This window comes from Xenopus laevis, chromosome 2L (genome assembly GCF_017654675.1).
Source record: "Xenopus laevis strain J_2021 chromosome 2L, Xenopus_laevis_v10.1, whole genome shotgun sequence".
Classification (NCBI taxonomy): Eukaryota; Metazoa; Chordata; class Amphibia; order Anura; family Pipidae; genus Xenopus; species Xenopus laevis.
The window spans coordinates 141,589,706-141,611,697 of NC_054373.1; the positions used below are offsets into that span (position 1 = coordinate 141,589,706).

Below are 21,992 nucleotides of genomic sequence, written 5' to 3' on the forward strand. Positions count from 1 at the left end.
TTGGCCTCCAGCTGTTTACACTACATTTCAAACCATTTTGTGTCTGCATCATCCTTTCAATGCATTTTTAGTACTTTTGTATAGGCTTGGTGCTTTTCTTCTCATTAACCCATAACATATTGCCAAAAGCAGGAGTTATATGTAGTATTTTATAATAAATCTATTATTTAGTAGTGTTCTTTCACCTTTATCCCCTTAAAGTGAAGTTAAAGGATCAGTATATCTCCTTATCCAACATGAGTGCAACTAATAGGGTTTGTGCCACACATCATTTTTTTGCCTGTTGTTTTAATCACAACAATTCTGTTTTTTGTTATTTCTTGAGCTAAACAGGGCTAACAGGGAAAATAAAACTATTCTGTTTTTGGTCCTTGTGAAGTAGGTAATTCAATCACCAGAGAAACTCCTTGTTTAATGGGCTCCTGCCAAAAAAAAAAGTCAGAATAAAGGGTTTGGGGGAGGGGGATATACTGGTAATGTAATTATCTACCTTTGAAGTACAGCAAATACAGAATACCCCTGTTTATTACCCAAAGGCTAATGCCACACTTAGCCTGCGTATTAGCGCAGACCAAGAAACAGCCCCATTGCTCCTATCTCCTCCTACCTTCTGTGTCTGCACTCGGAGCCATTATATCAGCCTGGGTGTATGCCACATGGTGGCTCTGAGTGCAAATAGATAATTGAGCTGATGCCTGAGGATCATCATATTCTTGGCCAGCATATAATCACAGACTGAGAATCAGCCAATCTGCTTTCATCAGGCTTTTGCTTACTCCCTTAAATTGCACCACAAATAAATTGTTAAGGCTATGGACACACAGGCTGTTGTCAGTGGCTGTTTTCAGCCTGAGTATTTGGGCTGACCACACACAGGCTGATCAAATTAAAATCAATGGAGCAGGGGCACTGAGCAGATCTGCTTCTCTCAGTCTGCAAAATTACGCAGACTGACAACAGCCTGTGTGCCCAAAGCCATATAACCCTAATTTGGTTACTGTCTCTTTAAATAGCAATTAACCCTTGGCAATCCAGGGCCCTGAGTCCCTTTTGCATATGAAAAGTACTGGGAACTGGGATTTACTGAGATTCAACTCGGGTCTCTTTTTGCCTGTCTGCTATCTCTACTTGGATGTCATGATGCTACCTTACATTAAACCTCTCTAAAACGGAAATTGTTCTCTTTCCTACAACTAACACCTGTAACCTCCCAGAAATATCTATCATAATCATAGTTAACAAATTCACCATCACCCCGTCTTCCAGGCCCTTTGCCTTGGGGTTATCCTAGATTCTGCTCTGTCCTTCACTCCTCATATCCAGTCAATTATTAAATCATGTCACTTTCACCTTAGAAACATATCCAAAATACGATCATTTATCACCCAAGATGCTGCCAAAATTCACTTTTCTCATCATATCATGTCTAGACTACGGTAACTCTCTATTAACTGGCCTTCCCCTCCAGATACCTTTCCAGTCCATAATGAAGACTGCTGCCAGGCTTATACACCTCAGCAACTGCTCCTCCTCTGCCTTGCCACTATGCCAATCCCTGCACTGGCTTTTGCTACCTTTCACAATAAAATGTAAACTAATGACCCTGATATTCAAAGCAGTTCATAACTGTGCCCCTCCCTACATCTCTGAAAGCATCTCTACATACTCACTCAATTGCTTACTATGCTCCTCTACTGATCTGCTCCTCAACTTTTCTCTCATTATCTCCTCACATGCTCGCATTCAAGACTTTGCAAGGATTGCACCCCTCCTCTGGAATTCTCTCCCTTGGTCTGACTTTCTCCCAACCTTTCTGCTTTCAAAAGATTTCTTAAAACACACTTATTAGAGAAGCCTACCCTCATTCTGTTTAGCTACCAAGTGAAATACTGTATGCTAAATCTCCCACCTGCTTACTTCTGATCTTGCCCACAACTTGTGTCTCAATCCCTTCCACATTTTAGATTGTAAGCTCTTTTGCACAGGGCCTTCTTTACCTTTTGTATCGGTTACTGATTGCAATGTATGTAATTCTGTATGTTCTATATATGTAATTGTACATATATGTTTTTTGTATAAACACATTTATTTTACAGCACTGTGAAATATGCTGGCCCTCTAAAAATATATATTATTATTATTATTATTATTATTATTTATAACAATAATAATAATAATAATAACATCTGCAGTGCAATAATATTCAGCCAGCCATGAAGTCTTTTTGGGTTTTGCAAGAAGGATTATGCTCAGAAACTTTATGTATTTGGTTTTTCTATATAATAATATTTAGTATATTATACTGCAGCAATATGGTGGGCAGGTCCTGATTATATGAAAACAAGTGACATTTCATATGTGTATTGTCCTCCTTCATCTGATCATTTCGTCACACATACACAAGGGTGAACCTGTATATAAAGCTATTAACATGATCAAACCATAGAACTGTATAAATAAAATGTGTCAAAAATATGTAGAGGTATTGGATCCCTTATCCAGAAACTCGTTATATCCCATAATTTCCATTGTAAGCAAAAAATTTAAATTTCATAATAAAACAGTACCAGTTTATTTAATGTTTACTTTTTTTATAGCAAGGTAGGTAAGGTATGGTAATCCAAATTACAGAAAGATCATTTATCTGGAAAACGCTAGATCTCAAGCATTCTGGATAACAGGTCCCATACCTGTACTGTGCTCTTAACATTGCAGAATGATTCACTGAGCAAGAATTACTCCCAGTTGTATAATATCCCTTATCTTCATTGTTCATTGCCAAGGAATGCTTTTATACATTTCCCATGGCGTTCCTCACGAGTGAGGATCATGTCTACGTCTGTATGTTTATCTGGCAATGGCTATACATTCATTAACTACCAATGTGGAGAGCACAAAAGTGTAACTGATTTTTTCAGTGGTCACTTAATAAATAAAATTATAGGAACAATTAAAATGTCAAACTACATGCAAACAAATATATCTGTTTCATCCATTCAACAGCAGATATTTTCTACATACAGGCTGTCCTGGAACATACAACAATGAAAAGCATATTTAGACTTGATATTCATTGAGAAAGGGTCCATTAAGGCTGGAGCTAGACAGGAGATCTCTTGATGGTTTTAAAGACCTGGCAACACCCTCTGCATTGGTCCCTTATGGAAATGACACAAAGAAGCAATTGCCATTATTGCCTTTATGGTCTCATCCAAAAAAGGGCTGAGACAAGCCTGAAGCATTGTTTTTGGGAGTCAACACATTTGCTAGTTTCAAATAAAACACAGGCTGTATCCTTTAGGAATTCTAACAGACATTAATTCAGTATGAGATATAGCTTCTATTGTTTAATGCCAAACCAGAATGCTCTGGAATCTCCATACCGTAAGTCAATGTGTATATAATCTGCATGTTTTATGTACAGAACCTTCTATAGAGCAGTGCTGTGGAATATGTTGGCGCTTTATAAATAGTTGTTAATAATAATGGCTGCAGAGCCGTACTTATTAAAGAAAAATGCTTGTCTTTCTATTCAGGCCTCTCCTATTCAGATTGCTGAAATTGCAAACTATAGAGCTTCTGAATAAAAATCTAAATAACTCAAAAACCATAAATAATAGAATCAAAAACCAATTGGAAATTGTCTCAGAATATCTCTCTCTACATCATACTAATAGTTAACTCAAAGGTGAACAACCCCTTTAAGCAGTACTCAAATATGGTTAAAAGTTTCTGTCAGTGTATCAGGGGCATATTTATTAGGCTGTGTAAAATTAATGGTGAATTTATCAAGGTGTGTGTAATTGTATGGCATGCGAATTGCCACTGTTATTTTACATTGCTTCCAGCGGAAGCCACTTTAAGAAAAAAACACGTAAGAACTTTTTTTACACGGCAAAGCCTTGCAATGTGTGGTGTACTATCCCACTGGTTTTTTACAAAGCATAATAAATGTGCCCACTAGTGTATATGCAATTGCGAAAGGCAAATGTAAACAACGGCTTTGGACACAAGCACCTTTAACAAATGGAATCAGTTCTCACAAAGGCTGTGGCCTTTTTAATGCAACTGCATTGTGGTTGTAACTGAGCCTTATAGCTCTTTTAACTTGAGTCACCATTGTGTGATTCTCTGTGTTCTCAATCACTAATCACCTGACAGGAAATAATGCAGATTCCAAATATAACAGGAAGTTTGGGAATAAAGACACACCTATGTCCACTTATTGGCTGATGAAGCACAGCAAGTATGCGTGCCTCATACAATTCTGTGGAGGCAGACTTAATTACTTTAAAATAGCAGTTTTTCTGTATAGGATTATCAAATAATCAAGTGGCACATACTGTTAGAAAAAAACTGTGCATCAAATATAAACTGTGCATCAAATATAAACTGTGCTAAGTAGGGTTGCCACCTGTCCAGATTTGACCTGGACAGCCCATAAGGGCTACCCGGGTCAAGACAGTCTGCTATGTTTGCAAAAAAGTATCTCCCCTGATTGACATGGCGATCAGCTAATCGCTGATTGCTACATCATAGCCACGACCACGTGGTACACCCCGCCTGCAATGTCACTGACCCGCCCCAGTGATTTCATGGTCATGCCCCCTGCAAAGGGAATATAACAAATTGTCATTACAGAAAGTCCTTTGTATGTTCTACCCATGTCCAAGTGGGTTTTTTTCTGGGTACTCCTGTTCCCTCCCACACACAAAAACATACAGACGGGTTTATTGGCTCCTGATAAAACTGTACATAGTGTGTGAATGTGATAGGGACCTTCGACTGTAAGCTCCACTGGGGCAATCTTAGATACAAGTATGATTTGGCATCATCTTAATGTGATTTGAAACAAAGACCATGCATCTATATGCGTCTATCTGTCTAAAGCAATCAGACAAGACACACACATACCTCATTCCCATATCCAACTACACTTTATAAATATTTCTGTAATTCCCTTCTCTCCAAACCTTCAAGCTCTCAATAAAAACAAACTAAAAATTAACATACTGTGAAGCAGTGCCGTAACTAGAGGGGGGCGGAGCCCTGGTGCGTGACGCACAGCCGCCCCCCTCCATACTTTGGATTCCAGTGGCGAGCGGACTGCCGGGGGGCCCTGAGGGGGTGCGGGCCCTGGTCCGCTCGCACCCCCTGCTCCCCCGGTAGTTCCGCCACTGCTGTGAAGAATTATCACCAATTCTCTTGACAATCTATGAATTCATTATTCCCATGTCTTTACCACACTTAGGGGCAGATTTACATAGGGTCGAATATCGAGGGTTAATTAACCCTCGATATTCGACTGCAGAAGGTAAATCCTTCGACTTCGAATATCGAAATCGAAGGATTTACCGCAATTAGTTTGATCGAACGATTAAATCCTTCGAATCGAACAGTTCGAAGGATTTTAATACATCGATAGAACGATTATTCTACAACCAAAAAAACATAGGAAAGCCTATGGGGACCTTCCCCATAGGCTAACATTGCACCTCGGTAGGTTTTAGGTCTAGAAGTAGCGGGTCGAAGTTATTTTTAAAGAGACAGTACTTCGACTATCGAATGGTCGAATATTCAAAGATTTTTAGTTCGATTCAAAGTCGAAGTTGTAGTCGAAGGTCGAAGTAGCCAATTCGATGGTTGAAGTAGCCAAAAAGAACATTCGAAATTCAAAGTTTTTTTTATTCTATTCCTTCACTCGAACTAAGTAAATGTGCCCCATAGATAATACTATAAATCATACAGCTCAGTTGGTCAACAGTATATTAACTGGCTTGTATACCTTATCTACTATAAAGCATACAGCTCAGTTTGTCAACAATATGTAAATCTGGCTTGTATAACTTATATATGATACTATAAATCATACATACTATAAATCATACAGCTAAGTTGGTCAACAGTATATTAACCAGCTCGTATACATTTTATCAGTTGATACTTCTACTTTAAATGCAACTGCCATGAAACAGTTTCTATTGGCAGTTTATTCTTGATGGCAGAATCTGCTGATTATTTAGCAGTTTTTCTCTTTCCTTTTAGTAAAGTTATAAAATGATAATGTATGCCTAAAAATAAAGTTTTATCCTGTATGACCATTTAGGTTCTTAAAATGACAGTTCAGATAAATGGTTTGTTTAAGAGAGTTAACAATAATAAACTCATAAAGATTTGCTTTTTCCCACAAATGTGTAATTAATCATATGTCTTTTCTGCACAGGAAAACTTCACATTTCTTCATGAAAATTTGCTGCCAAAAGAATTCATACTTTTTTCAGAGATGATGATACAAGAACATATCTGGATAATTTCTCTTGTAATTGTGACCTCGGCCACTGGTAAGTGAAAATAACTTTATATGTACAAGCCTGCAGAGTAGAATGACTCCAACTTTAAATGCAAGCAGTGTACAGTACTGATATTGATGCATTATTGTAGGCCTTCTCTTGATCATTTATGTTGATTTTCAATTCATATACAACTATACAGATGTTTCCAAGAAATATAGGAAGGAACACTCTCTGAATCTATTTTTGGAGTATAAGAACATTTCTGCATTTATATGTATTTATTTATTATTATTATAATACATGTCCTCCCTGTGTGTACTTTTGTATATTGTAAGATTGTACAGTGCTGCATATCTTTGTAGCTTGTATAAGTTATACATACATATGATTATCCAGGATAATCTCATGGTCTTCTTATCAACAAGTCTATTATAAACTAGGTATGTGCAACATAATGGGGGAAAATGTTTCATATAATCTGTAGACCTACAGAGCAATCAATGAGGTCAGAGCAAAATTTGTAGTCCTTCCTTATTTTTTTGGGGCATGATTGCCGGAGAAGGCAGGCAAGACATGTACCTTAGATGCATTTGAAAGCAGGGGCATGATTGCTGGGGAAACAATAGGCCATGCAGGCTGGCAGGGGAAAGGACAGCAAGGTTCAGTCAGGGTTTCAAGCCAAGTAGTATTGTCTTAAACCAGGGGCTGAACTAAAAGTAGGCAGCTGCATAGGGAGCAGCAATGGGGGGGGGGGCACTGGGCAGGTACTTCTTTAAAAGTCTTCTGCTTACCCCTAGTCTGTGCACCCATTGCCACTTGTTCCCAGCTTCTCACCACATGCACCTCCCCCACAATGTCAATGCCTATGTGCGCGCACACATGGGGGGTAGCAAGTTAGATGGCCAGGTTGCCTAGGGCCTGCCTCTGTCTTGGATGCAATACTAGTGCCTCCTACTTGGCTCTGTCTTCCTGGCAGTTGTATGATTTTGCATAGAACTATGATCACTACAATAACATATCTGCCCATATATGCTCATGCACACCTTGGTGACCATTATGTTCATATTTTACTATGTAGGGTTCATTATTCCCTAAATAGATTTAAAACAGAGTGCAAGCATGACTTTATGAAGTAAGAGATATATATGTGTGGTCAATATTATTGCATTTCACTTGCTAAGCCATATTGTCTGTCTTTGTAGGCCCTGGGGACAATGATCAGCAGGCTTCTTCAGAACAAAAAGGTTTGTTCTAAATTTCTCTTCCCACTGTAGCCCACTTCCTTAGCAGCCCCCAAGTTTTATGTGGACCTTGTTGTTGTTCAGATCAGCAACATCCGATGGCACACAGGACTACAGGAATTCTTCCAAAAATTCTTTATTTACGGATTTGCAATCCGTAAATAAAGAATTTTTGGAAGAATTCCTGTAGTCCTGTGTGCCATCGGATGTTGCTGATCTGTATCCTGTTGTGAGGTGGCCGAGCCTCTACCCTTATGCACCAGGCGTCTCTTCTCTTCCATAGGGTGTGCGTGGTGCTGCACTGCTTCTAACCTTGTTGTTGTTCACCCAGGTCAAAGTTGAACACAGGAGCTCTGCGCTCTGGTACTAATAAAACACAGACACTTTACTATTTAAACTCAACCCATGAACGTGTTAGGAGCTATAATCCAGCAAGGCCTGGGAACATTGTGCTGCAAGATCAGGTTACTTTTCCTGTTGATAGTTGTTATCTTTTAGTTAAACCTTAATGAAACCCATCTATAGCAGTGAATCTGTGCAAGGCATTTTTCAGGTCAGAATGTGACCTAAGGAAGTCTGCATCAAGGAACAGTTTCACAGTTACCCAGGAACTTCTTAGAATAGGGGAAGTGAATAAAATATAACCCCATGACCATAAAAACTGTGAACATTTACAGAAAAATATAAACATTACATTGCAAGTAAAGTAAACTGAAACATTAAAGGGGAGCTAAAAACTAAATGGGATGTGTGTGTTAAAAGTGATTTGAGGGCCAGCTCGAAGGCTGACTGTCAGGAGGGCTCGGGCCGTCTTGCACACATTGGGGCAAATTCACTAAAGGGCGAATTTTCGCCAGCGAACAATCCGCCACACTTCGTACCACTTAGTCAGGAACAAATTTGTTACTGCTACGCTAATTCGCTAAAATGCAAAGCTGCGTCTCAGCAGCCGAATGCTGGCAAAGCTTCGCTAGTGTTAATTTGTCAGCGCGAGCATTTTATAGCATACTTTTGCTAACGTTCTGCCTAGAGAAACTTTGTTAGTACTCTTACTCTTAGGTCAGTTTGAATAGGGCGGGTACATATATGTTGTATAGATGTATGTATTAGAGATGGTGCAAATGCTTGAAATGGCCACTTATTATTACAAATGTCCAAGGAAGCAAAATAAAGACGAGAGAGATCCTCTAATGCCCTAGACATGAGCCCACCCTAAAACAAATGTGGCATGCCCTTCAAATGGTTAGGAAAAAATTGTTAACACAAAAATCTATACTAGTTTAAAAATATGCTTTAAAATAAGAAAAAACGCCAGCGTTTTTTTAGAATATTTATGACTTTCTGACACTATACAAAGGAAACACTGCATGTAATCCTGACCTATATACAGTACCGATTTTGAGATGTGTGCCTCATAATTCATGTATATATAAAACCAATTGTGCTTTCTCTGCAGGGACCAAATATTGGACTTGTGTTTGTAATGATACTAGCTGCTCTGGGGAAACTTGTGTTGGAAGGGTATGCTATGTGACTGAAAGTTATTTGACTGAATCTGAAGGCATTGTCATCACAAAGGGATGTTACAATAACAGCATAAATGAGCGTTGCTCTTCCAAAATGAAAAATCTAATTGAATTTTGCTGTGAGTCGGACTTTTGCAACAAAGACAAAGGTAAAGTATCCTGAAAAAATACAGAAACATTATGAAATAAAAATGTTGAAGGTTCCATGATACCTGTTACATTAGTTATTCATTAATTGTATTAGTTTTATGATGCATTTGCTGTATTGTAAACATCTATGCTTATGGTGAAGGTAATGTGGTACCTCTATAGTGCAATGTTTGCTTCAGGTGTGTAGTGTGTATAAAAGACTCAATAAACACACTGGGGCAAATTCACTATGCATCGAAGCGCCTAACGCTAGCGTCAATATGCTAGCGTTGGTCATTTTCGTTACTTCGCAAATTCACTAACGAATGCTGGCGTAAATTCGCTAGTGTTACTTTGCACCCTTACGCCTGGCGAATTTGCGCAACGGATGTAACTACGCAAATTCACTAACGCACGCATTGTACTGAACGCTACCTTTTACGCTAGACTTCCTTCGCCACCTCAGACCAGGCGAAGCGCAATAGAGTAGATAGGGATTGCTTCAAAAAAAGTTCAAATTTTTTCGAAGTCCCAAAAAACGCTGGCGTTTTTCTATATTATGGGTGATAGGCCGAAAAAGATCGAAAATGTTTTTTGGGGCTCCCCTCCTTCCCCCTACATTTCCTAACTCATGGCAACTTAACTATACAGTGGGCACATGTGTAGGGCAAAAAAAAATTTTTATTTGATGTTTTGAAGGTTTCCCAGGCATTTGTAGTGATTCTACGTATTCCTCCATTGAAATTTGAATTTGGCGCCGTATGCAAATTAACCATCGCTAGCGTTACTTTGCTTAGCGAATCAACGCTAGCGCAACTTCGCAATCTCACGCTACCCCTGAGCGCAACTTCGGATTTTAGTGAATTTGCGGAGCGCTGACGAAACTATGCCTGGCGAAGTGTGGCGAAGTTACGCCTGGCGCAACTACGAATCTTAGTGAATTTGCCCCACTGTGTATTGGTGTTTACATGAGTGAATACTGCATCACAAAACACCCATGTGGTAAAACACAGTGCTGAACTGTGACAGTACTAAATTCCCCAACAAGTCAGACTGTGAGCGTGAGGAAGAGTGATACATGTTTAATCTCACTGGATTGTTGTAAGTAGCATGTACATTAATGTAATGTAATGGGATCTATTATTCAGAATGCTCAGGACCTGGGGTTTTCCTGATAAGGCATCTTTTTGTAATCTGGATCAGTATACCGTAAAGGAGAAGGAAAGTTGTTTACCACTTGGGGGTGCCAAATGTTAGGCCACCCCAAGTGATTGTATTTACTTACCTGAAACCCCGGGCTGGTGCTCCTATCAGCAGAAAACTGCACCGACCCAGGGTTATTCCAGCGAACACCGTGGAGCGATCCTCTTCCGGCCTCTTCTTTCTTCGCGTGGCTGTGCATGCGCAGTAGAGCGAAAAGCCGAACTTTAACGATACAGTCAGCTATTTCATTCTACTGCGCATGTGTTTCCCCTGGGAAATTTGAAGCAAGAAGAAGCCGGAATAGGACTGATCCCTAGTGCTCGCAGGAATAACCCTGAGCCCGTGCAGTTTTCTGCTGAAAGGAGCTGACAGGTTTCAGGTAAGTAAATACATTCACTTGGGGGTGCCTAACATTTGGCACCCCCAAGTGGTAAACGACTTTCCTTCTCCTTTAAACATCTAAACATTAAATAAACCCAGTAGGATTGTTTTGCCATCAATTTGGACGTATGCACCTTAGTTGGGATTGAGTACAAAATGATTTTCTTATAATAGGCTCTATGAAAGATGGCCTTTCTGTAATTTAGAGCTTTCTGGATAAAGGGTTTCCAGAAAAGTGATCCCATAACTACATTTTGCTGGATAAAGCTTTTTTTTAACAATTTATTGCACAATTTATTTGGAATTCTTTCTCTTTTATGTCTCATTATCAAGTTAACATTTCCTGTGAACACCTGTCATTCTGCTCCAGTGTTTATGTTTGGCCTTAGGGTAAGGTCACACTGGGAGATTCGGGAGATTTAGTTGCCCGACGACTAATCGCCTCTTCTTTGGGGCGACTTATCTCACCAAACTGCTTCCCCCTGTCTTCCGCCTGCTAGGAAGCAAAGTCGCCTGCGGCATGGCACTCGCGAAGTCGCCCAAAGTTTCCTCGTGAGGCAACTTCGGGCGACTTCCGAAAACAAAGCTGATTTTTCATTCTAGCAGGCGGAAGACAGGGGAAGCAGTTTGGGGAGATTAGTTGCCCCAAAGATGAGGCGATTAGTCGCCGGACGATTAAATCTCCCCGAATCTCCCAATGTGACCTTACCCTTAATCCCCAGATGGTTGGATGAGTAGTTAGGATCAATGTCTACCTGGTTGGATGCCTTAGAATGTCACAGTTTGACACTACAGAGTTTTACCACATGAGTTTTTGCGATTTAGTTCTCGCTGACGTAAACACCAGTACACTTGTCTAGTCTTTGCTTCCCATAAAGCTGGGAAGCTGTTTGCTGTTTCCATGGTTTCACTATCCATATTAAAGCACATGTAAAGCCCATCAAAAAGTGTAATCAGTGAAAAACATATTTAAAAATCTTTAAATACCTGCCACTGGTTGTTCAAAGTTTATTCATCCTACTTAATCACTTGGAATTCCTTCTTCTCCTCTAACTCACTCTGCTCCCTCGCTCAGGAATTTGCTTTGACTGTTGGCTACTGGGCATGCTCAGTTTTTTTTTAGCTCAGATTAATAAACACTCCCTCCAGTCTAGCACCCAATAAAGAGATGACATTGCTGGTTCCCATATAGATTCTGCTCTAGCTGCCTGCTCCTATTTTGATCCTAATCATTTCTCCTGAACTCAGCCTAACCATTTTATTGCTCAATCTGAACAGAACTTAATCAAAGTAAGCTCTGCCTGAGTAAGACTAAATTCTTGATTGCATGAACTTTACAGTGCACATGTGTTGTTTGTAGATGTAAATGTCGCTGATGATGTGTAAGAGGGAAAATGGCCACCAGGTGAAAGCTGCTATTTGTTTTAGGAAAATGTGATAGTACTGGCGAACAGATGGGGTATATGCAGTAGAAATGATGCAGTTTGGGTGGGAGAGATGTGGCCAACTAATATACATGGTAAGAGATTGTACGGTATAGAGTACATGGTATTTAAACCCTGTGATCCTGAGGCTTCACAATAGCCACCAGACCAGCAACCAGTCTATACCTCCGGTCATATGTAGAGGCTGGTACCTTGTTACAAATTGCAGTATCTTAGGAAAAGTGTCTCCTGACCAATATTGTTCTAACAAGCTGATCCCCCCAGACTGTAGTACTTTATAGGTGAGAGATCTCCAACACCAAAGGCAATTTTTAAAGACTCCACCATTAAAAAGATGGGCTTGGAGTGCTACAGCCACATGAAAGTATGGCCTACAGAATGACTTCTAACTAACTGCTAATATAAAGGTGGTTTTGGAAGCCCTCCAAGGCTAATTAGGTATAAGTAAATTGTAATGGCAGATCTAGCCAAAATTGCTTAAAACAATAAAAAAAAAGACCAAGTAATGCACATTTCCTACCGTGGCGACACATTTATGCTCACAAATTGCTACGCCATCATACAGAAGCACCTGTAAGATAGTAACATAGTAACATAGTAAGTAAGGTTGAAAAAAGACACATGTCCATCAAGTTCAACCTTTTTGTTTTTTTTTTAGTTTTTTAATCTGCCTGCTAGTTGATCCAGAGGAAGGCAAAAAAAAACCATCTGAAGCCTCTCCAATTTGCCTCAGAGGGGAAAAAAAGGGGGGAAAAAAATCCTTCCTGACTCCACAAACAATCGGACTAGTCCCTGGATCAACTTGTACTATGAACTATCTCCCATAACCCTGTATTCCCTCACTTGCTAAAAAGCCATCCAACCCCTTCTTAAAGCTATCTAATGTATCAGCCTGTACAACTGATTCAGGGAGAGAATTCCACATCTTCACAGCTTTCACTGTAAAAAAACCCTTCCTAATATTTAGGCAGAACCTCTTTTCTTCTAATCGGAATGGGTGACCTTGTGTCAGCTGGAAAGACCTACTGGTAAATAAAGCATTAGAGAGATTATTATATGATCCTCTTATGTATTTATATATAGTTATCATATCACCCCTTAAGCGCCTTTTCTCCAGCGTGAACATCCCCAATTTGGCCAGTCTTTCCTCATAGCTAAGATTTCCCATACCTTTTACCAGCTTAGTTGCCCTTCTCTGTACCCTCTCTAATACAATAATGTCCTGTTTGTGTGATGGAGAGCAAAACTGTACGGCATATTCTAGATGGGGCCTTACAAGTGCTCTATACAGTGGAAGAATGACCCCCTCCTCCCTTGACTCTATGCCCCTTTTAATACAGCTCAAGACCCTATTTGCCCTTGATGCTGCCGACTGGCATTGCTTGCTACAGCCAAGTTTATCATCTACAAGGACTCCAAGGTCCTTTTCCATAATGGATTTGCCTAGTGCAGTCCCATTAAGGGTATAAGTGGCTTGGATATTTTTACATCCCAGGTGCATGACTTTACATTTATCAACATTGAATCTCATTTGCCACTTAGCTGCCCAGATTGCCAGTTTGTCAAGATCATGTTGCAAGGATGCCACATCCTGGATGGAATTAATTGGGCTGGATAGTTTTGTGTCATCTGCAAACACTGATACATTACTTACAACACCCTCCCGTAAGTCATTAATGAACAAGTTAAATAAAATTGGACCCAATACTGAGCCCTCGGGGACCCCACTAAGAACCTTACTCCAAGTAGAGAATGTACCATTAACAACCACCCTCTGTACCCGATCCTGTAGCCAGTTTCCTATCCATGTGCCAACGACTTCATTAAGCCCAACAGACCTTAGTTTAGAAAGCAGAGGTTTGTGGGGCACAGTATCAAATGCTTTGGCAAAATCCAAATAGATTGTTTAGTCGGTATTGCAATCTTGCTAAAACAAAAATGATTTATGTTCAACAGACAAAGTACTGGAACTAGATCCCAAACACTCAGTGGGTACACTACTTCTAGTGACAGTCCTCCCCTCAGTCATCTTTGTTGTCATCGTGTTCCTTGTCATAGCCTGGACTTGGAAAGTAAAAGTACACAGAAGAAACAGACTGTTGGCAAGGCCCAATGACTTTGACGATGCAGATTTGCTTAAAGCTTCAGTTGTTGGTGACAGCACAGTGGGGGTGAGTACATTTAAGGTTAATTATGTTCCCATGGGAAAAATGAAAAAAATTTAGTTTAGCCTTAGGGAAGTTATGATGCATGGGATACAAACACATGCAAGGGCATAACAAACCTATAACAGTAGTGATATGTCCCTGCTGCAGTTTCTCACATTATTCAAAATGCCCAAATTACCCATATTGCTTAATTACAATATGATAAACACCCCAGTGCAACTGGTTTTTAGATAATTTACACTGACAGCAATAATGTATCTCATAGCTCAAATGGCTATGTGCTTATATTGAAAAAATGGTGCTCAACCTTATATTCTTTATTAACCTTGGTTTCATAGGCTTTTCACATTTGACGCCAGAATCTTGCATATTAGAGAAATCTATTTTAAAATCACAAGGTCTACAAATATCTGCAACACTAATGTTACATACATTTTAATAGTTCCTCCAATGAAACAGTAATAACAAACATTAAAGGAGAACTAAACCCCTGTTAAGCGAAAACCCCCATCCCCTTCCCTCCATTGCCCCCTCCACTGCTTTCTCCCTCCAAAGCACCTTACTTGAAAAAAGTGTCCCTGGCATTAATGTTGGCATATTCATGCAGAGTAGCACAGCAGAGCTCATGGGTGCCATGTTTGGATCCACTCGTTTTCCTGCGTCACGAATACCAGACTGGCCTCAACTGCACATGTGCGAAAAAGCTCATAGTCAGCACTGACTTACACAAGGAATCCGAAAATACTGAAAATGGCGCCCATAAGCTCCGGTGCACTACACTGCATTAACATGCCAACGTTAATGCCAGGGACACTTTTTTCAAATAAGTTACTATAGATGGAGAAAGCAGGGAGGGGAGCCAATGGAGAGTAGGGGGTGGGGGTTTAGTTCTTCTTTAAAATTTGTTGATCATTACAAATTTTGCATCCTCAATTGTCTTGATACTAGCAGACACCATGGGGAAAATTTACTAAAGGCAAGTTGACGGCAGCGAATGATTCACAACACTTCGCGCCACTTTGCCACGCCAAATTCGTTACCACTACGCTAATTTGGCAGCTGAAGGCTGGTGACTTTTCGCTAGAGTTACTTCGGCAGTGCGAGCATTTACTTGTTCATTTCTAGCGTTCATTTCTGCCTATCGAAACTTCGTTAGTACTCTTACACTTACAGTAGGTCAATTTGAATAGGGCGGGTAAATACAGTATAGGTCGTATGGAGATGTTGGTGCAAATGCTAGGTTAGGACTTTTGAAGGCAATCCTGCTTTAAAAAAGAAAAAGACGCCAGCGTTTTCTTAGAACTTTTATGAATTTCCAGCATAAAGGATATGATGCGACTGACATAAGATTGAGGAGGATGTAACTTCATCTTATCAGTTCACCAGGTCTAAGCTGGCGAAGGAAACTCTAGGGAAAGAAGTAACGTTCGGTAAAATTCGCATTTTAGTGAACTTGGCTATAGGGTGCGAACGTGCGCAATCGACGTTCTCTTTCGCTATTGAATGGTCCTCTACGCCTGTTAGTAAATTGGTGATTGGATTTCTGGCAAATTGTCGCTAGGGACGGCCACTTCGCCCTTTAGTGAATCTGTGCCCTTGGCTTTCCATAAACTGTACAAAAGCACAAAGCCTGCTGCCTTATGCTTTTTTTAGTAATGGAATTCCTTAGTGATTTTTAATAAATTATGTGGGAAATATTATTGGTTCCTTTATTCCCCTTTATGTAATGCAGTTACAGAGTATGGCCTGCTAGCAAGGAATTCATGGGAATATCTTCATAATGAGCTAAAATTGTGGGCTTTAATAAGCATAAACAACATGCTTTAAAATGCTATTATGTTATGTCTTCATGTTAAACTGAGTAAAGTTTGTTAGTGTTAATAGAAATATGGAATAAACAGATACTTAAGGTTATTAGATATGCTAAGCTTGCTCTCTAAGAAAACAACTGAAAAGTTATTTCTGGCAGGAATTTCTGGATGAGTATTGCACAACTGGCAGCGGCTCAGGACTTCCGTTCCTTGTGCAGAGAACTGTAGCTCGCCAAATTACACTGGTGGAATGTGTAGGTAAGTTTTACGAAATGCTAAATATGCTAAATAAACCACTGAGTACTGGTAATTTCAGAATTAGGCTTGATATTTTCTTTGTTCAAAATGACTTTTGACATTGTGGGATGATTTTATTCCATGCTGCTACTTTGAGTGCAGAATATTAGAGGGCCTGGACTGGCAATCTGTGGATTGGACTGCATGGACTGCTGTAAAATGCCATGAAAAATCACTATTTAGTGGGCTGGTGCGGGGGCTGTTTGGACTTCTGTGGGCTTGGAATGCCAAGGCTTTTTGACTCCCAGTCCAGACCTGGTGATGATGCCCTATAGAGAAGTTTATAGAGACCTACAGAGGGCCATAATCCTTTAGAGGGCCACTTCTGACTCATGGGATTCTGTTGTGTTTCTAAAACAACTATGGTTACTGTGCTATTTTTATCTGATGTAAGCAGTAAGTAAAAGTCGACCTGCACCCTATCCTAAACTGCCTTCTGCCAACCCGCACCTGACCCAGAAAAGCACCTCTATTTATAGGCCCGTGCCTGCCCTGCCCTGCCCCAACTCTGACATCACCAAGGGGGCAGGGTGGGCAGATAAATAGAGGCTGCCTGGGGCAGAAGCTGGGCAGAGTAAGGTCACAGGCTGGAAGAGCAGAAGGGAAAGCTCAGCTTGAACTCGCAACCCACAAATCCTCTGCAAATCTTGACCAGACCAGCAGGTTTCAGGCCGGCCCACACATCACTAGTAAGAAATATATCAGCTCCCACTTAGATGTCAACCCAGGGGAGGCTTAAGTCAGGGGGGACATTGGCACGTGTCATATTTGCATAGTGTCTCGTGCTGCCACCATAACTGCCTCACTGCACATGCTTATTGCACATATACACATTAAATTCGACAGAGAAACTGGGAAACCTTGAGGAATGGCATATGGTGACAGGAAACTGTACGGAGGGGGCCAAACCAGGTAACTACTGGTTTGTTTAAATCAGGATAGTTTAAATGTCTGCCCACTTAAGGTGCCAATCCTGTAAGGAAGATGAATGATCGACCCGCAGGTAGAATGGATGATTACTGTATAAGGGGGCCACATATGGTATGGCCACCTTTCTATTGTTGCATACACTGAAGCCACCAAGCAGAAGAGCAGGAAAGTCAAGAGAAGTTGAGGCCCCTCTTTACTTCCTCATCTGCCAATGCAGCATGCAAGGGCTGGCATGGTGCACCTCCAAATAACATTTTCAAACCCGACAATCAATAAACGGATCGGTATCCCTGGAACAAAGAAAATTATATGAAAACGATTTTGGTACAAGCGTGGCAAGCTTTAAGTGTCTAAGTTTAAATATTCAGACAACATATGTTCTGTGTGCCCAATAAACTATGCTTTTATATTCTACTGTTATTCAAAAAAATTATTTATGGAAGCTAAGACCCACTATAAATATTTGGCTAGATGCTAAGTTTATTGCTTTTTGAGGTTAATTTCTATTATAATATTGAATCTACAATTGCACTGTATGTGTACTGTATACTGTATAATTCATATTCAAAGTTTTAAAATTCTGATAAGAAACATAATTCACAAAATGTCACTAATATATAGATATACACATAAGGCCATATTAACTCATCTCTACTTGTTAGGCAAAGGTCGATATGGAGAGGTGTGGAGAGGCACATGGCAGGGAGAAAACGTGGCTGTGAAAATCTTTTCTTCCCGAGATGAGCAATCATGGTTTCGAGAGACTGAAATCTACAATACAGTTTTGCTGAGACATGAAAACATTCTAGGTAAATGAATTTCTTTCTTTATATAATGAAAGTCATTTTGTATTCTTTCTCCTTTTCACCTTTCCTCTTTTTGAAAAGGTGTGAACATTGCCGTTTGGCTAAGGCTTTTTTCACAACACAGCAGTTTGATGATTCAATTACTCAATAAAAGAAATAGATTAAAAAAATATGATTTAAGGGTCACTGATCATGTGACATTTTCTGATGCACAAATAAAATTCTATGACTGGAAAGAGGTAAAATGAAATGTAGTCATTGATGCAGCTATTTATTTTCTTAGTTATCAGTCTTTAAATCCAAGAGTAGGTTTGTGGCACTCCCTACATTATTGTGCTATTTATGGTTATAGGAGGGATAAGTAATATGGTTTCTTTTAACACTGCCTGGTCTGAGTGACTGTTAGCTTGTGTTTGAATATAATTTATTTTGTGTTTTGCTGAAAGAGTACCTGGGAGTGTGTAATTCTCCTACTGATCTGACTGATCTGACTGCTTTGCCTATCATTCTCAGTGAAGCACCCTGCATTGTATTACCTTTAAGAGGGAATCTGACATATTGGGGCTCATTTATCAACACTGGGCAAATTTGCCTGTGGGCAGTTACCTATAGCAATCAATCAGTGATTAGCTTTTTACAGCCAGCTGCAAGAAGAACAATGAATGCAACAATCTGATTGGTTGCCATGGGTTACTGCCCATGGGCAAATTTGCCCAGTATTGATAAATGACCCGACTGATGGTAGGCCCATAAAAGACCTAAAAAGCAAATCCACTGTGAACCAGGAGCTAACTGTGCTATTACCAAGTCAGAGAATAAACTGTAAAAAGCAGAAAATACATATGGCTAGAATAAGCAATTAGAGGCTCATTTCACTTAGCAGACAATTGGAAGGAGCCTGCCGGGAAGACAGTCGCGGTGTCCTTGTCTGCTCATCCCCCACCTGCACTTTCTGGCACGACTGATGAAAACACAGCATCTCTTTTATTCCCAATATTAATGTGCCTGTGCTAGATTACAACAATGAGCAACTGAACTCATTTACACTGGTGCATTTGTCCATCAGATTTGATAGTAAATACAATGTACATTGAATATGAATAGATGCAATATGTCGCCAGTGTAAACATCCCCCAGTAGATATTATTGCACAATTCCAGTGCAGTTTGGTTGGGTTTTTATGGATGTTACTGCACAAATTATAGGTGAAGTGCAGGCTGCTCTTTCTAGCTACCCTGTCTATCTCACAGGCTCAGACTGTAATTTGTGGATTCTGGTGAATGCCAGTGGGGCTACTGTAAGATGCCATAGGGGCAATATTTGGGCCTTTGTGTACTGGTAATGCCGGAGCCTATTTTGAATCACAATCTGGTCCTGCTATCTTACCACTGTGGATGCTATAACAAGATCTGCTATCCACTCTCTATACCTAATCCATGGGGTCCCTTTCCACAACGTCAATAAGGTCCCTAAGAGCACTAAGCTTTTTCTTATAAGGGCCTTATGCTCCACTCTCCCCAGTGCATTGCCCCCCCCCCCAGCACCAGGTGGAGTCCAAAGAAGATAAGCCATGCTCTCACTCCTCTTTAATGAAATATGGTCCTGAACAACTAACACTGCACCTGGGCTTATGGAAACACATCCCCTAAGGCATAGGTTACAGCAAACAGGATTTCCTGCACCAGTAGGCAAGTCAGATGTATACTCATAATAAATGATGGCTTTATATAACTGTACATGCCTTGCAACATTTAATTAACATACTTACATTGTTATATAGTTACATTAGTTTGAAAACAGACCAAAGTTCATCAAGTTCAGCCCCTCCAAATGAAACCCAGTGCACTCACATGTATAAACGATATACCATTATCTATACTAAATGTAGACTTTAGTATCACAATAGACTTTGATATTATGTTTATCCATGAAATCATCCAAGCCCCTTTTAAATACATTAATAGAATCTGCAATCACAACATCAGCCAGCAGGGCATTCCACAACCTCATTGTCCTCACCATGAAGAACCACCTACCCTGCTTCAAATGAAAGTTCTGTTCCTCTAGTCTGATGGGGTGGCCTTTTGTTCTTTGGTATTTTAAATGGGGAAAAAGATCCCCCACTATCTGTCTATAATGTCCTCTCATGTACAATGTAATCATATCCCCACGCAAGTGTCTTTTTTTTATAGAGAAAACAACCTCAGCCATGACAGTCTAGCCTCATAATTTAAATCTTCCATCCCTTTAATTCATTTAGTTGCATGTCTCTGAACTCTCTACAGCTTACTAATATCCTTCTTAAGGATTGGAGCCCAAAACTGCACTGCATACTCAGGGTTAAGCCTTACCAGGGACCTATAAAGAGGCATAATTATGTTCTATCCCTTGAGTTTATGCCCTTTTTCAAAACAAGACAGTACTTTGTTTGCTTTAGTAGCCACAGAATGACACTGCCCGGAATTAAGCTGGCCATAGATGCAAAGATCCGATCGTTCGAATCCTCGAACGATCGGACTTCCCCATCACTCCCTACCTGCCACTAACCGTTCAGATCAAATAAAGCAGTAAAAGAACAGATCAGACAATGTTCTGTCCCTGGCGGCAATTATACAAAAGTTATGTCCAACAAAGCTGGTGACAGTCTCCCACTGAAAATCATACGATCGGCAATACATGCAGAGAAATTATCGGCAGCCAACAGAAACTGTCCGATCGACTGAACGACCGATCTCCGTGGGACGAAAAATTTTAGGACTCTCCACACACAGTCCGAAAATCGTAGGAATCCTCAATTCGTACGATCAGATCTTTGTGTCTATGGTCAGCTTTAGACAACTTGTTATCTACAAAAATCTTCAGATCTTTCTCAATTCACAAACCCCCAACACGTTGTAATTTAATGTATAACTCATTTCTCTACCAAAGTGCACAACCTTGCATTTATCAACATTGAACCTCATTTTCCAATTTGCTGCCTAGTTTTCCAATTTAGTCAAATCACTCTGCAAAGTGTCAACATCCTGCATGGAACCTATAATTTTGCACAATTTTGTATTAACACAAACATAGAAAAAGTAATTTCAATGCCAACCTCCTGGTCATTAATAACAAGTTAAAACAAGATAACATACTGTATATGTGTCTTATAACCAAACTCCCATGCTTCACTTTTCTGTGTTGTTGGTAAAGTAAGTGACCTATATAACATTCATTTAACAATGTTTTACCGTTGCAGGGTTCATTGCATCCGACATGACTTCTAGAAACTCCAGCACCCAGTTATGGCTGATCACTCACTATCATGATAATGGATCCCTTTACGACTATCTTCAGAGGACTAGTGTGGATTCAGAGGGCTGCTTGAAATTGGCTCTGTCCATCATTTGTGGCTTGGTGCACCTACATGTAGAAATTTTTGGTACCCAAGGCAAAGCCGCCATTGCACATAGAGACCTAAAGAGTAGAAACATTCTTGTGAAAGCCAATAAACAGTGCTGCATTGCAGATTTAGGTGAATATGCTTATTATTATTTTTATTAATATTATTCATACATTATCATAAAGTGCTAATGTATTCTGCAGGTTGGTATAGTTAAATAAGAGTCTATACATAAAACATACAAATACTGATCGATACAGGATCGATATGTCTGTATTTTGAACATCTTTTTATGTGCCTTAGTAAAGCTACAGCATAAGGCAAATTACATTTAATAGGCTGTTTTTAATCAGCTTATGGGATCAGGTACAGTTTGCATC

General features: G+C 39.9%; 1 protein-coding gene across 1 annotated transcript in view; it reads left to right on the forward strand.

Moving 5' to 3' along the window:
- acvrl1.L (activin A receptor type 1 L homeolog) overlaps positions 1–21,992 on the forward strand; it is a 46,337-nt gene that overhangs the window by 9,599 nt on the left and 14,746 nt on the right. Inside the window, exons 2-8 of the mRNA XM_018247346.2 lie at positions 6,224–6,341; positions 7,496–7,537; positions 8,991–9,209; positions 14,175–14,389; positions 16,356–16,455; positions 18,087–18,233; positions 21,469–21,744. Of these exons, the coding sequence (XP_018102835.1) occupies positions 6,284–6,341; positions 7,496–7,537; positions 8,991–9,209; positions 14,175–14,389; positions 16,356–16,455; positions 18,087–18,233; positions 21,469–21,744 (1,057 nt within the window). The 5' untranslated portion in view covers positions 6,224–6,283. The remainder of the gene's footprint in view (positions 1–6,223; positions 6,342–7,495; positions 7,538–8,990; positions 9,210–14,174; positions 14,390–16,355; positions 16,456–18,086; positions 18,234–21,468; positions 21,745–21,992) is intronic.